Genomic DNA, 21756 nt, shown 5'->3' with positions numbered 1-21756 from the left:
GGTAAAAAGTATACTTTATTTAGAGGCGGAATCTGATCTTGCGGATAATTCAAACATTCTACCAGAAATTTTTTAAAGATCTCAATAGGTGATATTGCCAAAATCCTTGGGCAATTTAAAATTCTCAGGTTCAATCTTCTGTTAAAGTTCTCGATCATTTCTATTTTACGGGCAGTGGAATTTTGTTCTTTAACAATAGTGGTAATTGAATTTTTCAATGAAGCTGACTCAGTTTGTATTTTGTCCATGCACTCTTGCTTGACTTTCAGCAAACTTTCAGAAAAATTATCCATTTTCTTAACCATTACCTCAACATCTGAGGCAGTCTTCTCCACCTTCACATCCAGTCTCTTGATAGCCTCCAAAAGTATTTCCAGTGTCACTGCTGGGGTGCTTGTTGGTACTCCTTCTCCTTCAGCAGCCCTTCCTCCCAGCGTTCCAGCTAGGGCAGTAGCTCCTCCCATTGCCTGCTCCGGGGTCTCCAACTCCTCTCCCTCGGGGTCAAGCTCGACACTCTGCGCCTCTGCTGGACATGGGGGCGCAGAGAGATGCGGTGGAGACAACGATGTCATCAGATCCAGAGACCCGAGTGCTCCCTCACTCAGGTCCGACGCGGAACTCTCCCGCCGCGGGGATATCTGGGCGTCGGCTGGTCTCAGCGGCTGCAAAAATCGCTGAAATGTCTGCTGGGAAGGAGACGATGTGAGCAGCGGCAAGTGCCCCGCTCTCACACTCCCCTTCCTCTTCGTATGAGGCATTCCGTCAAAGTAAGTATCTATTTCCAGTTATTAAGATAAAGAAAAAACGCTAAGCCTGCCGAGCACAGCTACACAGCGTCCGCCATCTTGTATTCCTCCACCCCTTAAGCCTCCCCCCATTTTATAAGTGAACATCGTGTTCTTTTTCCCCACATGCAAGACCTTGCATTTCCCTATGTTGAAGCTCATTTGCCATTTTTTAGCCCACTCTTCCAGTGTCCTTAGATCCTTTTGGAGATCCTTGCAATCTTCCGTGGTTTTAACCCTGCTGTACAGTTTGGTGTCATCTGCAAATTTAATGACCTCACATTTTGTTCCCGCCTCTAGGTCGTTTATGTAGATATTGAACAGGAGTGGTCCCAGCACCGACCCCTGCGGAACTCCGCTTGTGACCCATTTCCAGTCTGAGTACACCAACCCTCTGCTTCCTGTTTGCCAGCCAGTTTTTGATCCATCGGTGGACCTCTCCTTGCACCCCGTGGTTCCATATCTTCTTAAGCAGTCTTTCGTGTGGTACTTTGTCGAAGGCTTTTTGGAAGTCAAGGTAAATGATGTCTATAGATTCTCCTTTATCCACCTGGCTGTTTACCCCCTCAAAGAAGTACAATAAGTTTGTGAGGCATGACCTACCCTTGCAGAAGCCATGTTGACTCGACTTTAGCTGTCCATTGTTTTCGATGTGTTCACAGATGCTGTCCTTGATTAGCGCTTCCATCATCTTTCCCGGGACTGAGGTCAAGCTCACCGGCCTGTAGTTTCCTGGGTCACCCCTTGAACCCTTCTTGAAGATGGGCATGACATTTGCTATTTTCCAGTCCTCCGGGATCTCTCCGGTTTTTAAGGATAGGTTGCATATTTGTCGAAGTGGTTCTGCTAATTCGTTCCTTAGTTCCTTGAGTACCCTTGGGTGAATGCCGTCCAGACCTGGTGGTTTGTCGCTCTTTAGTCTGTCTATCTGCCTGAGGACATCCTCTTGGCTTACCTCTAATTTGACCAGCTTTTCATCTTGGTCCCCAGTTACGATCTCCTTGGGTTCCGGAATGTTGGTTGTATCTTTCCTTGTGAAGACTGACGTGAAGAACTCATTTAACTTGTCAGCTATCTCTTTTTCTTCTTTTACCACTCCCTTTTTGTCTCCCTCATCCAAGGGTCCCACTTCCTCCCTTGCCAGTTGCTTCCCCTTAATGTACCTGAAGAACGATTTGAAGTTTGTTGCTTCCCCCGCCAGTCTCTCTTTGTATTCTCTTTTTGCTTCTCTAACCACTCGGTGACACTCCCTTTGGTGTTCTTTGTGCTCCTTTTGGTTTTCCTTTGTTTGGTCTTTTTTTCATTTTTTGAACAATGCTTTCTTGTCACTTATCGCCTTCTTCACTTGCGAGCTGCTTTTAAAATGAACAAGTCAAAATGATCTACTAACAATAAAATTTTTAAAAAACACAAAGCACACTGTATGCAGAGAAAATGTGAATTATCATTTATATTCCAGGGTTTTTTCAAAGAGGTCAAGGCAGATGACTCTAAGCAATGTCACCTCAGTAACAACTATACAAAAATGTTCTGGACTTTAAAAAAACTAATTCTGTTTGGATGGGGGATTACATCAAGGAATTGTCTGGATGGGAATGTCTGTAAGGAGAAGAAATGCAGTAGGCAAAACTGAAATGAGTTATTGTAAGAGCAACAAATCATTTTGTGAGGCAAATAAGTAAAAGTAAGAGGAAAAGAAGGCCACTTTGGTTCTCAAAAGTAGTAACTGAGAAGGTAAGGAATAAGAGGTTAGTTTTCATAAACTACAAAAGTTCACAGAAAGAGGAAGACATGCAAAAATATCTGGAAAAATTAAGAGAGGCTGATCGAGAAGTCAGGAAAGCAAAGATATAAATCAGGGGTGTCCAATCTTTTGTCTTCCCTGGGCCGCATTGGCCAAAAAAAATGTTTCTGGGACCACACAAACGTGCAAACGCTGCAGCAAGAAAGAGGAGGGAGCCGGCAAGACGGTAAATACCCAGGGGCAACAGAGGAAAACACTGCATCGCCCTCGACCGGTGCCATACAAAATACTTCACTGGGCCGCAGGTTGGACACCCCTGATATAAATAGAAGAAAAAATAGCTGACACATAAAAACAAAACATCCAACCATAATCTGCTAGCAATTCCATCATTAAGTTTTATCAATATTATGTGAAATATTTTCTCTGTCACCGCCCCCATGCTCTGGAATTCAGCGCCGGCTTATTTACGAGATTAATATGTTAGATAATTTTAAGTCTAGCTTAAAAACTATGCTTTTTAAAGATGCTTTTGCAGTATGACTGTCCTTTTAGGGACATTTTAATTGACTACTAGTCCAGTCCCCCTGGTTAGTCTATTCAGGATAAATACCTTGTCTTCCTTTCCTTTCATTTTTTCCCTTGATTGTTCTTTCCTTTCAAATTATTGTATTCCTTCCCCTTCCTCTCGTGCCAGTCTATTAGGTCTGTTATGTTAGTTCCAGTATTTTTGTCATTTGATGTCTCTTTATTATTAAGTTCTATGTGATTTGTATTTCCCTATTTATGCTTATTATTTATGTAAAGCCGCTTTGAAATTTGAAAAGGCAGGTTAACAAAATTTTAATAAACTTTGAAACTTGGATGGGAAGAAGTACAAAAGTGTGATTGTAAGACTCAAAAGTGAAGGGGAGGAATATGTAGAAGCTGATAAAGAAAAGGCTGAATTGCTTAACAAATATTTATTTTCTGTGTTCACAGCTGAAGATCTGGGAATGGGACCACAGAAGACAAATGCAAATAGGGATGGTAGAGTGGTAGACCCAATTGACTTTCAGATATATTAGTGAAAGGAAGAAGAAGAAAAAATGGAATTGCGAGACTAAAAAATGATATGTATCGATATGTGGAGAGTGATGAGGAAAAAGCAAACATGTTAAACAAATACTTCTGTGTTCACAGAGGAAGATCCTGGAGAAGGACCGAGATTATCTGGCAAAGTTACACATGAGAATGGAGTAGATACTGTGCCATTCACGAAGGAAGTGTTTATGAACAACTTGAAAAATTGAAGGTGGACAAAGTGATGGGACCAGACGGGATTCATCCCAGGATATTGAGGGAGCTCAGAGAGGTTCTGGTGGGTCCTATTAAAGATTTGTTTAAGAAATCCTTGTAGGTGAGAGTGATTCCTGGGGATTGGAGAAGAGCGGATGTGGTCTCTATTCACAAAAGTGGTCGCAGAAATGAAGCGGGAAACTACAGGCCGGTAAGCCTCACTTCAGATATTGGAAAAATAAGGGAAGCGTTGTTGAAAGAAAAGATAGTGAAATTCCTAGAATCAAATCGGTTACAGGATCCGAGGCAACATGATTTTACAAAAGGTAAATTGTGCCAGACCGATCTGATTTAATTCTTTGATTGGGTGATTGGAAAATTGAATCAAGGGCATATGCTAGACATAATTTACTTAGATTTCAGCAAAGCCTTTGACACGGTTCTTCATAGGAGGCTCTTGAACAAACTTGATGGGCTGAAGTTAGGACCCAAGTGGTGAACTGGATTAGAAACTAGTTGATGGACAGACACCAGAGGGTGGTGGTTAAAGGAATTCGCTCAAAGGAGGGAAAGGTGAGTAGTGGAGTCCCTCAGGGATTGGTGCTGGGGCTGATCCTGTTCCATATGTTTGTGAGCAACATTGCCGAAGGGTTAGAAGAAAAAGTTTGCCTTTTTGCGGATGATATCAAGATTTGCAACAGAGTAGACACCGAGGAAGGAGTTAAAACATGAAAAAGGATCTGCAAAAGTTAGAAGAACGGTGTAATATCTGGCAACTAAAATTCAATGCAAAGAAGTGCAAAGTAATGCATTTGGGGATTAGAAATCAGAATGAGCTGTATGTGTTGGGAGGTGAGAAGCTGATATGCACGAATGGGGAGAGGAACCTTGGGGGTGATAGTGTCTGTAGATCTAAAGGTGAAGAAACAGTGTGACAAGGCGGTGGCTGCTACCAGAAGGATGTTCGGCTGTATAAAGAAGGGCAAAACCAGTAGAAGAATGAAGGTGTTGATGCCCCTATACAGGTCGTTGGTGAGGCCCCACTTGGAGTATTGTGTTCAGTTTTGGAGACCGTATCTGGCGAAGGACACAAAAAGGCTTGAAGCGGTCCAGAGGAGGGTGACGAAAATGATAGAAGGTTTGCACCAAAAGACGTATGAGGAGAGACTGGAAGCCCTGAATATGTATACCCTAGAGCAGGGGTAGGGAACTCCAGTCCTCGAGAGCCGTATTCCAGTTGGGTTTTCAGGATTTCCCCAATGAATATGCATGGGTTTTCAGGATTTCCCATGAATATGCATGGGATCTATTTGCATGCACTGCTTTCAATGCATATTCATTGGGGAAATCCTGAAAACCCGACTGGAATACGGCTCTTGAGGAACGGAGTTCCCTACCCCTGCCCTAGAGGAAAGAAGGAACAGGGGAGATATGATTCAGATGTTCAGATACTTGAAACGTATTAACGTACAATAAAATCTTTTCCAGAGAAAGGAAAATGGTAAAACCAGAGGACATAATTTGAGGTTGAGGGGGGTGGTAGACTCAAGAGCAATGTTAGGAAATTCTACTTTACAGAGAGTGTGGTGGATGCCTGGAATGTGCTCCTGAAAGAGGTGGTGGAGAGGAAAACGGTGACAGAAAGAAGCGTGGGATGAACATAGAGGATCTAGAATCAGAAAATAATAATAAATATTGAAGCACTAAGGCCAGTACCGGGCAGATTTGCACGGTCTGTGTCTGTATATGGCTGTTTGGTTGAGGATGGGCTGGGGAGGGCTTCAATGGCTGGGAGGGTGTAGATGGGCTGGAGTGAGCTTTGATGGAAAATTCAGCAGTTGAAACCCAAGCACAGTACCGGATAGAGCTTTGGATTCTTGCCAAGAAGAAATCAAATTTTAAAAAATTTAAAGTGAATCAGGTTGGGCAGACTGGATGGACCATTCAGGTCTTTATCTGCCGTCATCTACTAAGTTACTATGTTACACTGATGTCATAGGAACAGGCAAATATATATTTTCAGTGGACTGGATCATAGAGATTACTAGCATTTATGGGTTAGCCTCAGCCCCACCACTCCACCGCTGTGCTATCTCGTGACCGCGGTGAGATTTATGTGGCGCTTCATCACTGGCTGTCCATGTTATAGTTTAATGTGCTATATTCCTTATTTTTTAATATTTTGGAAAATATATTCTGTAATTCTAATTTAACGCAAGTAATAGTATGTGGAACAGGCAGCACACCAGCTCCCCCCCCCCCCTGAACTCTTTGGGCCCAATGCACATGCCTTCTTGGCTACCCTTTAATCCAGCTCTGCTTGTAATGTTTAGAAGCAAATCTCCAGGCCTGCTGGTACATCACGGAAATTAATACCCTCAAGGAAGGAAGGGATTTATGGCTGGCACCTAACCAGAAACACTTTCCCACTAGAAATGTAAAACTGGTTAGAGAAATCCGCATTTTTACTAAGTGGTTTTAGAATAGTCCTGACATTACAGGTAACATGAAGTGACATCAAGGACAGATATTTTTTTTTTTAGCTTTATTTAAATTTTTATTACATTTTGCCTTTCTTCCCATTTCATTTTTCTTTCCTTTCACTGTTATTCTTCTTTCATTATATACAGTACATATAGTTATTTATTTATTTAAAAATGTATATACAGCATATAACTATGGGGTTTCCATATCACATACATAAAATCTTGTTTCTCTACGATTATCACATATAACATAGACATGTCTAAACAACATCATTAATCGTCCCTGTTATAAACAGGGATAGAGCGCAAATTCAATCAATTCATAAATACAGGCAAGCTTTAAATCATACATTGCTGTAAAAAAATTCTGAAAGGCAATTAACTGAAATATACCTTAGCATAAGAAGGCATTGGCCAATAATTGAGTTTTCTGCATCTTCTTAAAATTCATCCTCCTCATACAAAACCGCAGGATGCCAGGCAGTTGTACGCCAGCCACAGATATCATTGATGCTCCGATTCTAGTATACATAGTCGACATTCTCCCCTCCAAACTTAATTTCATCCCATTTACATCTCTAAGCTCTCTTCTCGGTTTATAGATCTCAAAGAATTCTTGTAAGATCTTTGGGGAAGCAGGATATAATGTCTGATGTATAATCACAACCATTTGCTCTTTAAGCTACTAAGCACAGATTGTGATCCTGTCTGGTACAGACAGGGACTATATATATGCCGAGGCAGATCAGCATTCTCAGGCTGCCATAAAGAAAACACAGTGCAATCAAGAATTTATTCTCTTGTGAAATAAGTAGACACATTCAAATAGCAGCTTCACCCCAGGAACACAAAACAACTGGGAATGAGGATCTTAATAACAGAGCAGCACTAGGGTCCAAAGCATTAGCCAGCTCATTCGATAATCTTTCTTTTCTCAGTTACACATCTGGAAGAGAAGATGGAAGGGAAAAGCAGGAAGCAGGTCAAGATCCAGCCCTTTGCTAAAGTCCCCCGTATCCAAGTCCCCCCATGCTTTCGGAACATGAGTTTATTAAAGGTGAGATGGGACAGAGCAGCTTGGAAGGAAGAGACAGAAGAGAGGAGAAAACAAAAAAAGTCAAAGAAGTGAAAAATTCAACAAACAGTCCACAATTTGAAAATAGAGTTTGAAAAACAAACTCAAGAGGACAAAGCAGTATGGTAAAAAGTCAGTTACTGGTACAGGCGTCATCTATCCAGTGCAGCCATGTTTCTGCTTGTGCCAGCTTCAGGGCATAGGATGTTACTTTAATGAGGAATTTCAAATATCCAGCAATGAGATCTAGTCATGGCTACCTACAACAAAAACCTTAGCCCAATCAATAGGATTTACTACCTTTCGACCCTTTAGACACAAGTGACATCCAAGAAATAAATACCAAACTTGACAAAACCAGTCACTGACTTCAGTCTAGCCGCTTATCTCTCAATATATACAATCCTGTAGTATTCTCTTTCCGGCTAAAAAGAATGAATCTTTAATAGGACCAATCTGCATAGATGCCAAACAAATCCAAATTGAACTCATTCTAGATAAAGATCTCACCCAAAATTGCTTCTATAAACTCCAATTAATTCACTCTATAAACTCTATTCTCGAACTGGCCTCCATCCAAACCCTAATTCACTCCTTGATTATTTCCCACATAGATTACTGCAATTATTTATACCATGGAATCACATAAAAAGAAACTGCCGATTGCAATTGATTCAAAATACTGCCATTAAACTTATCCACAATGCAAAAAAATTACGATCACATCACTCCGCTGCTACGTGAAGCACTTTGGCTTCCTGTTTTGCATCAAATTACTTATAAAATTCTCCTCTTGGTATTTAAGATTAAACTCGCCCACTCCCCATCATTTCTTGATAAATATCTCATTCCTTATGCCTCTCCTTGGGCCCTGAGATCCGCTGATCAAAATCTACTGACTGTTCCGTCTCTCAAAGATCTTTTCCATACTCGAAACACTTCTCCATCACAGCTCCTCTAATATATCTACACTTCTCCATCACAGCTCCTTCCCTCTGGAATGCAATGCCATCTCGCCTTCGATCGGAAAACTTGCTCGACAAATTCAAAACCAAACTAAAAACCTTTTTATTTCAAGATGCATAGCAAAATTCTGGATAAGATCCTTTATCTTCCAATTTTTAATTGTTAAAAACAACCGCTTTTAATAATAATAATAATTTTATTCTTACATACCACCAAAGCCATAATAGTTCAAGGCAGTTTACAATAAGAGCTGGACAATCAGTGATGATAGGCACAATGAAAAGTCATAGGATACATGTAAGCAGGATACAGAGATAAGAGGAGCTGGAACAATCAGCGCACGATCAGCGAAAATAGGGCACACTGTAAAGTTGTCAAATACATGTAAGCAGAGTACTGAGAAAGCTTGAGAGTTCTTGGTTACAAATCGGTTAGAGTATAAGGAGAAACGGCTTTATGAGATCTTAAGTTACAAGTTTGTTGTAGAAGTTTGTTTTTACTAGTTTTCTAAAACTTAGATAGGATGAGGAGTGCGTAATAATGTTACCCAGCCAATTGTTCAGATGACCTGCTTGGAAAGCGAGGGTTCTGTCCAAGTATCTTTTATATCGGCAGGCCTTTATTGATGCGACCACTTCCCTATTCGTTCTCTCCCTTCCCCTTCCTACTTTCCTTTTATTTTGACTTCAATGTAATTTTGAATCTTCCCCTCCCCCAGTGCCAATTGTATCAACTTTGTTCGTATCTTTGTCTGGTATTTGTTACCCTATTTTACTTTTATTTTTATTATTACTTTTTTTTTTTTTTTAACTCTAATTTTAACAATTGTAAACCATCCAGATATTTGTTTGATGGTCGGTATATCAAACTGTAAAGAAACTTGGAAACTCGGATGCCCATTTGCTCAACAGAACTTTTGAACTTCAGAAAGGAACTGACTATATTACTTTGCTGGATGTTTGAAATTTTCACTTTTTAAATCAGAGATTCCCCATTAAGATAACAAACTGCGTCCTTGAAGCTGGTACAAGCAGAAATATGGCTGCTTCAGACAGGTGACATTTCTACCAGTAAATGAACTATACATTATTAAAGACTTTTTACCATATAGCTTTGTCCTCTTGATTTTTTTGTCATCTCTATTGTCTGAGAGAGCAGGGGAGTAGTCAGAAATAAATGGGGGTGCAAGAGTTAAGATTGATTCAAGGTTTCAAGGTTTATTAAATATTTGATGGATCGCTATATCGTTATACAAAGCGATGTACATTAAAATACAATCAGATAAGATAATAAAAACATACAATTCATTAAAATAATGATAACATACAATAAAAAAACGATAGATTTTAGACAGGACCAACAACAATTGGGAGGAAAGGGAGGTTAAAGTTACATATCGTAAAAAAAGAAATACATTTAAGGAAAGAACATCAGGGAGGTATTAAAATACTTGAAACGAAAAATTAAAAAATGGGAGAATTTGTTTTTTATTATTTATGTATTAAAAAAAATTTTTTTAAAAAGATAAGTTTTAAGAGATTTCTTAAAAGAAGGAACATCTTTTTCGTTTTTTATATATTGGGGCAAAGAGTTCCACCATTGGGGGCCGACGACCGAAAACATTTCCAATCTACGGGTGCCTATAATTTTCAAAGATGGAATTACTAATAGGTTTTGGGAAGATGATCTGAGAGAGCGTGCAGAACAGTAGGGGATTAGCATCTTAGAAATGCATTGTGGTTCTTTGAAGGTCAAGTTTTTATAGATAAGTAGTAAAACTTTAAACTGTATGCGTTGGCAAATAGGAAGCCAATGTGCATCTTTAAAGAGTGGAGTGACGTGATCGAATTTCTTGGCATCATAAATTAGTTTTATGGCCGAGTTTTGAACTATTTGCATTTGTCGTTTTTGCTTTTGGGTAACATTGAGCAACAAAGAGTTGCAATAATCCAGTTTTGATATAACCAAAGAATGAATTAAGATATTGCGAGATTTGAGTTCGAGAAATTTAGAAAGAGATCGAATTAAGCGCAATTTGTAGAAGCAGGTTTTAACTAGATTATTAATGTGATCTTTAAATTCCAGACTATCGTCAATTATTACGCCTAATATTTTTGTTTTGGGGACGATTTCAATGGGTTTATTGTTAAGTAGGAAAGAAGAATTTAGTCCTATATCTCTTTTCCAGTTAAAAATCATTGCTTTTGTTTTATTTATATTTAATGATAATTTATTATTGTTAAGCCAATTATGAACTTGTTTGAGTTTTACATTTAAAGATTTGATGTCTTCGTAATTTTCAGGATTAAATGGGTGAATTAACTGTATATCATCTGCGTATGAAAAAGCAGTGAATCCTATAGACTGGCATAGATTCAGTAGTGGTGCAAGATAAATATTGAATAACAGGGGAGATAGGATTGAACCTTGAGGGATGCCAAAGGTTGTTGTATATTCTTCTGATTCTTCGTTGTTGAATTTGACATGAGATAAAGTTAGACAAGTTCCTGTTGAACCAGAACGTACGCAAGTAAAGCTGGTCTCAGTTAGGGCACTGGTCTTTGACCTAAGGGCTGCCGCGTGAGTGGACTGCTGGGCATGATGGACCACTGGTCTGACCCAGAAGCGGCAGTTCTTATGTTCTTATAATGACAAATGCTTGAGGGTGAAATATTTTTGCTACACTGTTCTCCCCAAATGTATGTATCTGAGAGAAAAGACGTTTTCCATTTGAAACAATTACTGTTGCTTTTTCTCCCTTTCCCTTCATGTGACAGGACCTGCAGCCTGGCCAGAGACGCTACCTGTACAGCATCATGTGCGTGTATGATAGAGCAGCTGGCAGGGATCTGCTGTACCAACAGTACCAATTCAAGCTGCAGTGGGAAGGCATGCTGGGTAAGAGGACCCAGCTCAAAGGGGACATCAGAACAATGATCTGGCTACACGTAACGGTTACTGCAGATGGGCAATTTGGCCTTTATCTGCCATCATGTTTCTATGCAAACAACTCTAGAAGTAAAAAAAAAAAAGTGTTATGATTTCTACATTCACATTTCACAGAGATAGCGCATAATCTTCTTTCCCTCTGTCTTGCTCTTTCTTTCACACACACACTGCACCATGCTGGATTAGGCACAGAACGAAGAGCACTGCACCTTCTCAAACACAATGCCACCCCAGATCAGGCACAATACAAGCAGCAGCAGTGCATACTTCTCTCTCAGACCCACTTCTTTCACCATCCACCAGAGTTCCCAACACGTGGTATGCAGCGCCGGCACTCCATGTCTCCCATCCAGGGCTGGTGTTAGGGGAGGGAAACAGGGCAGCTCCAGGGGACTCCGTGGTGCGGGCATCTCTTCCCCTTGTTGGTCCATCTCCCTCTCTTCCCCTTCACCTTAGTGGGTGCTTTTCAAAATCAGGGGCCAAGACGCAGCAGCCGTTCTCATGAGTGGCACGCGGCTGCCCCAAAGCATCTCCTTTGCCACAACTTCCTGTTTCCACCTGGGTGGATCACATCAGAGGAGAAGCTTCAGGGCAGCTGCATGCAACTTGTGAGAACAGCTGCTACGTCATGGCCCCTCTGAGAGAGAAAACTAATTTTGAAAAGCACCTGCTAAGGTGAGGGGAAGAGAGGGAGATGACCTGACAAGGGAAAGAGGTTGAGTAGCGCATCGGGTTTGTGTGCCGCTTCAGATTTATTGTGTGGAGAAAGAGGGGAGAAGACGCTGGAAGGAAGTTGGGAGAACAGATGCTGAATAGAAGTGGAGAGGGAGAGGGGATCAAATACTGGATGGAAGTGGGAAGGAGAATGTTGGACTCATGGAGAGAGGTGGAGATGTTGGATGGGGAGGGCAGAAAGGAGGGAAGGAGAAATGTCGCAGGGGAAGGGGGATAGGGCAGAGTGAAAAGCTGGACTCATGGAGAGAGAGAGAGATGTTAGTTGTGGGAGGGAATGAGGACCTGAGTGGAAGCATGCAGGAGATAGAGAAATAAATTGTTGGACTAGTGGAGGGAAAGGAGGGAGAAATGTTGGACTGGGAGTGGGCCAGAAAGGAGGAAGGGAGGGCAGATGTTGGACTGCAGGGGGCATAAAGGAGGAAGAGAGAGAGAGACATGTTATGCTGGGGGGGGGGGTGTGGAGAGATATCTCAAGGAAGGGAGAGATGCCAGACCAGGGAATGGAAAGGAAGGAGGGGTGAGAGATGGCAGACTGCAGGAAGGAAGAGAGAGATGCCAGCACACTGAAGAGGATGTCGGTACACTGAAAGGAAGGAGAGGAGAGAGGTGTCGGATCACTGGGGGGGAGAGAAGGAAAGTGAGGAGGATGTTGGCACACTGGGAGGAAGGAGAGGAGAGAAGTGTTAGATCACTGGGGGGGAGTGGGGGAGGGAAGGAGAGAGAAATGCCAGACCATGGGAGAGGAGAGAGGAAGGGAAGGGAAGAAATGGAAAAGTAGATTTTGAGAAAAAAGCAGAAATTGATAAAGTTGATTGTTAAAAGTTAATGCCAAAGATGGATGCAGATTTCAGTCAAAAAACAAAATTTAGGATGAAGAATAAAGATACCTCAAGAAGAAGACAGGCATTGAAAATCTTTGTATATAGTAATATCGGAACACTGCCCCAAAAATTACCTAAATAAAGCTTTACGTATGTTAAGATCAGCTCAGAGACATGGAGGGGCTTTTTCAGAAGGTAAAATCCCCCTATTTTGCCACCTCATCACCCAATCATTGCGGAATCTTTCATACTTAAAGCAATAAATAGTGCCAAATTTGTGCCAAATTCTTACCAAATAAATATTAGAAAACAAAAATTTTGCTTAACTTAAAGCTTGGTTTCTTGGTTTCAATGTGCACACGTTTCGTGCTCCTGCTTCAGGAAACCAAACAGCATTAGAATACAGCCACACTCAACTGAATGTACTGGGCGGCAGGGAATACTCTAAAACTAAATAAGAAATGAAAAACGTGTTACTACTGAAAAATATAAATGCAACTCTTACTTAATAAAACTTATATTGTAAATTATTTGAGTAAAAACGGCATTTCAACACGCTGGTTACCTTTAAAGCAGCTCCAATCTTCAATCAGACGCTCTTACAAGTCTCTTAACAGGAGAAACGCCGACAAACAGCTGATTTTAAAGAACTGAGCGTCAACACGTCAACCCTTCCTATTAACTCAAAGAACACACTTATTCAAAAACAGAAAGACTAAGGTAAGCTAAAAAATAAATAAATGAGAAAAAAACTGATATTAGAGTTCATAAAGAATTCATTACTTGGAAAAATAATCTCAAAAGATACAAAAGTTAGACGTCAATACTCTATTTTCTGCACATTACTGCCCTCTAGTGGCCAATAGCTGGAACACCGGCAACTAGAGCACATAGTAAAAAAACAAGAAACCAAGCTTTAAGTTAAGCAAACCGGTAGATAGTGCATTCCCTCCCTTAACTGCGGAGACAAGCCCATCCACTGCTCCACGGGGCGGTGGATGGCCTTGTCCCTGTCTCTGCAGTGAGCACTTTCTCCCCCCCATTGTTTCGACAGGTTACCTGCGGGTAACAGCCACTGTGTCATTCTCTAATTGGAACAATTAGTAAGGTGATTAAATTTGAAGATGACACTAAACTGTTCAAAGTTGTTAAAACTCATGCGGATAGTGAAAAATTACAGGCAGACCTTAAGAAATTGGAAGACTGGGCATCCAAGTGGCTGACGAAATTTAATGTGGACAAATGCAAAGTGATGCACACTGGGAAGAATAACCTGAATCACAGTTACCGGATGCTAGGGTCCACCTTGGGGTTTAGCGCCCAAGAAAAGGATCTGGGTGTCATCGAAGATAATACGATGAAACCTTCCATCTAAGGTGTGGCGGCGGCTAGAAAAGCAAACAGGACGCTATGAATTATTTTTAAAAAGGGATGGTTAACAAGACTAAGATTGTTATAATGCCCCTGTATCGCTCCATGGTGCAACCTCATCCGGAGTATTGTGTTCCTGTGAACGGAGTAAAGTTTAGACAGACTTAGTGCAGAAGAGCTGACCAGGTCAGTGCCCTAGAACAGATAGGCGATGACTATCTCTGGAAGAGCCAGTATGAGACAGGGATAGTTTTGCAGGAAAGCTTGCACTCTTGTATAAAGCCTTGAAATTCTGGCAGGAGACTTTTACTTGAAATGCTTACTGTTCCTTTAAGAAAAGAGCAGGGAAATCTGACCTTTAGAGATCTGATTGATACCTTTTTCCCCAGCCAGGCAGATGGGGTGTGGTGTTGAGCTCCCTAAATGGAAGCTGGTGAGGGAGTCAAGGGAGGAGGAGCTGGAAGGAGCCCAGCAGAAGGATCAGGAGATGGCTGGAGGAATGGAACATGTGAATAACATGGAAGTTATGGATTTGTAAGCAGCAGGGAATGAACCAGAACCGAGTGTGGAACTGAGGGAAAGCGAGTGTGTTGAACTGTGCCATTGCTATGAACTGTGTGTTGTTTTTGAGTATTTTTGACTGGAAGAAAGTAGTTTGTGCTGGCAGGAGCCTTCCTGCCTAGGAACTGTAACATTTCTGAGCTATTAGGGGTTTTGTCTTTTAAAAACTAGCTCAGAGAAACGTTTGGGTTTTTTTTCTGTTTTGTTCTGCTGAGGTTTTGGCACTGAGGTGTGTTTGAACATAAGCACATAAGCATGGCCTCTGCCGAGTCAGACCATAGGTCCATCATGCCCAGCAGTCCGCTCCCGCGGCGGCCCCCCAGGTCAATGACCTGTAGTGATCTATTACTCAAGAGCATTTTGTCTTGTATAGTAACCCTCTAATTGTTCCCCTGGATTCCCTTACTCCTCAGGAATTCGTCCAATCCCTTTTTGAAACCCAAAACCGTACTCTGCTCAACCACCCCCTCTGGAAGCGCATTCCAGGTGTCCACCACTCTCTGGGTAAAGAAGAACTTCCTAGCATTTGTTCTAAAACTATCTCCCTTCAATTTTTTTGAGTGTCCTCTAGTTCTTGTTGCCCCCGCCAGTCTGAAAAATCTGTCTCTCTCTACCTTCACTATACCCTTCATGATCTTATAAGTTTCTATCATATCCCCTCTAAGTCTCCTCTTTTCTAGGGAAAAGAGCCCCAACTTCTCCAGCCTCTCAGCATACGAGAGGTTTTCCATGCCCTTTATCATTTTTGTCGCTCTTCTCTGGACCCTCTCGAGTATCGCCATATCTTTCTTTAGGTACGGCGACCAGTACTGGACGCAGTACTCCAGATGCGGTCGCACCATTGCCCTGTACAGCGGGAGGATAACTTCCTTGGTTCTGGTAGTGATACCTTTTTTGATAATGCCCATCATTCTGTTCGCCTTTTTTGAGGCCGCTGCGCATTGTGCTGCCGGTTTCATTGTTTTATCCACCAAAACCCCCAAGTCCTTTTCTAGGTTGCCTTTTCCCAATGTCATCCCCCCCATCATGTAGTTGTACATCAGGTTCCCTTTCCCTATGTGCATAACTTTACATTTCTCCACATTAAAACTCATCTGCCATTTATCTGCCCACTCACTCAGTTTGTCCAGATCCCTTTGGAGTTTTTTACATTCCTCTACAGATCTAACCTTACCGGAGAGTTTTGTGTCATCCGCAAATTTTATAACTTCACACTTTGTCCCTGTTTCCAAGTCATTAATAAATATATTGAATAGCAGCGGTCCCAGCACTGACCCTTGTGGGACGCCACTTGTGACCCCTTTCCAGTCAGAATAGTGTCCCTTTACTCCTACCCTCTGTTTCCTGTTTGCCAACCATTTTTTGATCCATCTGTGTATGTCCCCTTCCACCCCGTGGTTCCACAGTTTCCTTAGAAGGCGCTCATGAGGTACCTTGTCGAAGGCTTTCTGGAAGTCTAGGTATACTATATCTATGGGGTCACCTTTGTCCAAATGTCCGCTTATCCCCTCGAAGAAGTGCAGTAGGTTTGTTTGGCAGGATCTTCCAGTACAGAAACCATGCTGGCTTGTTCTCATCAGCTTATTTTTTTCTATGTGCTCAGAGGCAGCTAATTAGGAGCTGTGTCTGGAAGCCGTTCTAAATGTTGAGCCAGCCTGTGTTTAAGAACTGTCCTTTTCAAGACTGCTAGTTTGTGGACTGTAAAGCTGATATTTGTACCTTTTTCTTCACTTATAACCAGAGAGTGTTATTTAAGAACTCTTTGGGCAAAAAGCTGCCTGAATGCAAAGAACCTGCTCAGCCTGTATAAAGAGGCAAAATACCTTCCTAAAATTAAGCATGGTCATTAGCTACTTTAAGAACCTGCCTGAAAGTATTGCTATACTACTGTACCTCCCTGGATCCGGGGTCTATACCTGGCATAAGATTGTTGGAAGTTTACCTAATTGCAACAGCTGAGGTGGCTGTTGGCCAGTTGCTGGAGGAAAAGCTGTATTTTTTGTTTACTGCTGAAATTCTGTGCTACTTTTGAAACAGTGGAATGGTTGTGTGAAACAGGGTGTTTTGAACCTAAACACAAAGTTTGGCCAGTGGCCAAGCATAATAAATCTTTCTAAGAACTTGAACCTTTGGTGGAAGTTTCCTTCTTTTTGCTGGAAAGGGAAATCCTTACCCAAAATACCGAGGTTTAACCACAGTATAACCATTGCCAGGCCTGAAGGGTACCCCAAGCTAAAGGGGACACGCCGGGCCAGTATTTTGTCGCAGTTCAGGTGGTCTGCTGCGCTCATCAGAGACTCGGGTTGTGACACAATTCTGGTCTCCTTATCTCAAGAAAGATATAGCAGCACTAGAAAAGGTTAAAAGAAGAGCGACTAAGATGATAAAGGGGATGGAACTCCTCTCGTATGAGGAAAGACTAAAACGGTTAGGGCTCTTCAGCTTAGAAAACAGACAACTGAGGGGAGATATGATTGAAGTCTACAAAATCCTGAGTGGAGTAGAATGGGTACAAGTGGATCGATTTTTCGCTCCATCTAAAATTACGAACACTAGGGGACACTCGATGAAGTTACAGGGAAATACTTTTAAAACCAAGAGGAGGAAATTTTTTTCACTCAGAGAATAGTTAAGCTCTGGAACACATTGCCAGAGGTTGTGGTAAGAGCGGATAGCATAGCTGGAGGAAAAGTCCATAGTCTGTTATTGAGAAAGATGTGGGTGAAGCCACTGCTTGCCCTGGATTGGTAGCATGGAATGTTGCTACTCTTTGTCCAGGTACTAGTGACCTGAATTGGCTACCATGTGAACGGGCCACTGGACTTGATGGACCATTGGTCTGACCCAGTAAGGCTATTCTTATGTTCTTAAGATGATTATAAAAATAAAATCACCAGACAACAAAGGTAGCGAAAATGATTTTATTTTTAATTTAGTGATTGAAATGTGTCAGTTTTAAGAATTTATATCTGCTGTGTATATTGTGTGTATATGAAAAATGAAAGGAAGAAATTGCATTACAATTAGTAATGGGGTGGGGTCTGGGGCGGAGCTTTGGCAATTAGTGTTCAGGGGAACTTGGCTGATATTTGTTACACTTAGGGGGTTCTTGGCTTGAAGAAGTTGAGAAACACTGACTTACACCAGAGGCGGCAGCAGCGCTGGGTTTACTCGCACACAGACACACTACCCCACCCCCGATCACATGCAGCAGCATTGCGGCTTCATTTTCAATTATGGTGGTTTATTTTTCACAGAAATCTCTTTTTAGAACAAAAAAACAAACCCCTGAAAAAAATGAGCTCACATTTTCAGGTAAATAGTTGGTGATGAAATGGCCAGCTATTTTTAATGGTATAGCTAAAGGGTCTATGTACTAAGCACTTTAACCAACTGCAGCCTAGAGGAACAGGCTTCAGCGGTAAATGAATGAGAAAACTGCAAACGTACCCAAATAGAGGACCAATGTTCTTTGTCGCATCCAGTAGATGACAGGACCCGAGGAAGCTAGGTTTACTAGAAGCAAGTCAAATCAGATACATTTCTTGACAGTTACTAAAAGTTGGATGGAGAGACATTAGCAAGGCTTGAGACAGTTTTGCATAACCAACTTGATATGAAACTGTCTAACCTGATCAAGAGGTGACAAGCTACCTCATCCCCCACTTTAAATTAGATCACAACAATAAGAACTCTCACAGAATTCATTTATTCGCCTTCCCCTCCCTAAAACTATGTCAACTCAAACGATTCGTCGACAAAACCTTCTCCTTCCAGGCGGCCAAACTAAACTCATGGCTTGCCCAAATTATACTTGATGCCCCCACTTACCTGGACTTCAGAAAAAAACTCAAAACTCACTTATTCCATGGACAGAATCCCTAACACTCCCACTCGCTCCTTCTACTCCCTTCAATACACATGAACCTCGACCTTCCCCCCCTAATGTACCCTCCAAACCAACCAACTTCACTGACCGGTATTTTTCCCTCCTATTGTACACGCTTGTATATTCCTATTGTACTCCATTGTATATTCTGTCAACTTCATTGACCTGTACACCCCAAAAAATGTTAATTCTTGTCAACTTAAATGACATGTTCATTCCAAAAAATGTTAATTCCCAATGTTATTTTCTTTTGTAATATTATTAATTGCTGTGAACCGCCTAGAACTCTCTGGGTATGGCGGTATACAAAATAAAGTTATTATTATTATTATTAAAGGGAGTTCACTCAGAGGATGGGGCTTTGGCAAATTTAGGGATTGAGAGCTAGAGGTAAGTCAAACCTTATTTGAATTGTGTGAGGCAACCAACGCTGGCTAAAGATTTTCCTTTCTCTAGGGGAGTGTGTGACGCATTAGTTAGAACTACAGCCTCAGCAGCCTGAGGTTATGGCTTCAACTCCCATGCTGCTCCTTGTGAGTGCTAGTCACTTACTCCCCCAATGCCCCATGTAGCCCACCAGGACAGATAGGGAAAAAACACTTAGACTTCAAGTGGTTATGCAATTGGGTGTTAGCTCTCTTGGTTACTGGTCTCTCCTGGAAAGCCACACCAGATTGTCTGTTACAGGGGCATTACTGGACTCTTCATACAATCTCCAGCTTCAGATCTTTTAAAAGGCAGCTTAAACCATTCTATTCTTCCATGCCTATGGGGGTCTCCCCAAGGGTATCCTCCTGCTAACCATCTTGGACTGATTCCTGCACTGTAAATTTCACTGACTGTCCATTGGCTCCGATTAATGCTGTGCTTGTCTATTGTAATCTGCCTATAACTTTGGATAGTGCAGAATAGAAATGTTAAAAAAAAAAAAAAATATATATATATATATATATATATTCTGCCAGAGGTGATCACTTTTTTTAAAATGCTGACTACTATGGGCAGAATTAGGTGTAAAGTTTGCTGCCAGGCCATGTTGAAACACCGACACTGAATATGAAGATCTGAGCGGACTGAAGATAGCTGCTGGAAATTATGCAGGTCCTGCCTGATATGCAGAATCTGTGCTAGGGCCAATATTTTTAAAAGGCAGCTACTGTAAGCAAGCAATAGAATTAAAGTAAAAATCAGTTCAAATCAAAACTCCCTATGGAGCAGACTGCCATTGTCCCCACTCTCACCCTGATATTGATGTTACTCTCTTTCTCCAGGCTACTTGACTACTGAGGAAGTCGCCCATTCCATGCTGCAGCTGAACCATTCCAGGAAGGACCCAAAGAGCAAGCGAGCAATGGACCTACATGCCAATGCCCCAGTGTCAGAGAAGTCAAGGAAGGCTGCCTCGCAACACCAGAAAAACACAAAGGTTCATCCCAAATAACTCTCAAAACTTGAATATTGATAAGACAGATTGATCAAAATTTCTGTTTGTAGAGAGGCACTTTAATTCATATTCTGCCCTTTTTACTATGGCTTGTACTTTTATACTTTACAAAATAAGATGATTGATCAGAGGATTGGCAACAGCACTTCATTAAGAAAATAAAAATATGCATGTAAGGTGCAGAAATGCAAAAGTCAAATACCTTTTTGGGAGGAGAAAACTAGCAGTCACCAAACAGGAAACAGATCTAGGAATTATTTATTACCTCTTAGGCCTTCAAGTTAGCCAGTCAGTGTGACAAACAGTTGGGTAAGGGACGCTTGGGTACATACTTGGTGTAGAAAACGGAGTGCCGTATGGGATATGGTTTTTCCTAGGTTTGATTCTTAATTTACTGCCCAATCAGTATGCTTTCTGAGCAGTTCACAATATGAATTAGAACAGAGGTTTTCAACCCAGTGCTTGGGTTTTAAGGATGTCCCTATCCTGAAGGAGCACTTTATCCATGGAAGTTCAGGTGAATCAGGTTATCAAATCCTTTTGGGTTCATTGAGCTTCTGGCTCAATCATTGTTACTGTCACAACTAGATTACTGTCTTATACTATAGGTGACTTGTTTTAAGAAGTTACTTAAAAATTGTAAACAATACAAAACACAATTTGGCTCAGGACATAATCCAGGGGAGTGGCCAAGATGGTGGCACTCACCAGGCGCTTGTGAGATCGCTTTCGTGGAATTGCTGGCGTTCTTTTTTTCTCTATGGAAATTCCGCACCATTAGAGCTTATTTTGATGCTACTGCCTTTACACTTATAGTTCAGATGCTGTTACCTAGTATTCTGGACTATTGTAATATTATATATCTGACAAGTACAAAGAAAAACTTGGTTCAAAATTTGGCAGTTAGAATGATTTATGGACGCCCCCTAGGGTTGCGGGGATCCTGCGGGGTTCGTTGCATCTCGTGCCGCGAGGCTCGTCTTCTTTTCTTACCTGCCCTGCCCCAGCACACATAGCCCACCGGAAGTAAACAAAAATGAACACTAATAGTTACCACAGAGGTGGGGAGACATTAGTCATTAAATTGTTGGGTACAATGTATTTGAGCACTTTTATATACATATGGAAAGGGTTCAGTTAAAGTCCTGGGCAATAGATGAGATGGGAAGGGACGGAAGGGGGAATTTGTTCAGAGATGTTTGGGGCTTGTATAGAACTAAAACTGTACACTGGAACTGTTATGGTAAACTTTGTTGTTTTGAATTTTATAATAAAAGAAAAAAAAGAAATACAAGTGGAAATAAAGTAGTAAATAAGAAAACAGGTAAATAAATGGGGGTGGGGGTGGGCGGAGCAGGGCTAGGGGACTCGGTATACTTGTGTGCCTAGGGGCTCTCAAAGAATTAATCCTGCCCTGGCTACAACCTCAGCACCCTGAGGTTGGGGGTTCAAACCCACGCTACTCCTTGTGACCCTGAGCAGGTCATTTAATCCCCCCATTGCCCCAGGTACAATAAACAGATTGTGAGCCCACCAGGACAGACAGGGAAAAATGCTTGAGTACCTGAATAAATTAATGTAAACTGTACCGAGTTCCCTTGGGAGAATGGTATCGAAAATTGAACAAATAAATATTGGTTGACACCCATCAA

At 41.5% G+C, this 21756-nt stretch overlaps 1 protein-coding gene across 1 annotated transcript in view; it reads left to right on the top strand.

Moving 5' to 3' along the window:
* Nucleotides 1-21333, top strand: part of FAM216B (family with sequence similarity 216 member B) — a 35697-nt gene extending 14364 nt beyond the window's left edge. Inside the window, exons 3-5 of the mRNA XM_033919522.1 lie at nucleotides 7232-7350; nucleotides 11112-11232; nucleotides 19932-21333. Coding sequence (XP_033775413.1) covers nucleotides 7232-7350; nucleotides 11112-11232; nucleotides 19932-20101 — 410 coding nt within the window. The 3' untranslated portion in view covers nucleotides 20102-21333. The remainder of the gene's footprint in view (nucleotides 1-7231; nucleotides 7351-11111; nucleotides 11233-19931) is intronic.
* The last annotated feature ends 423 nt before the right edge of the window (nucleotides 21334-21756 follow it).

Source organism: Geotrypetes seraphini, chromosome 14 (genome assembly GCF_902459505.1).
Source record: "Geotrypetes seraphini chromosome 14, aGeoSer1.1, whole genome shotgun sequence".
NCBI classification, from domain to species: domain Eukaryota; kingdom Metazoa; phylum Chordata; class Amphibia; order Gymnophiona; family Dermophiidae; genus Geotrypetes; species Geotrypetes seraphini.
This window is presented reverse-complemented; position numbering and strand designations above follow the sequence as displayed.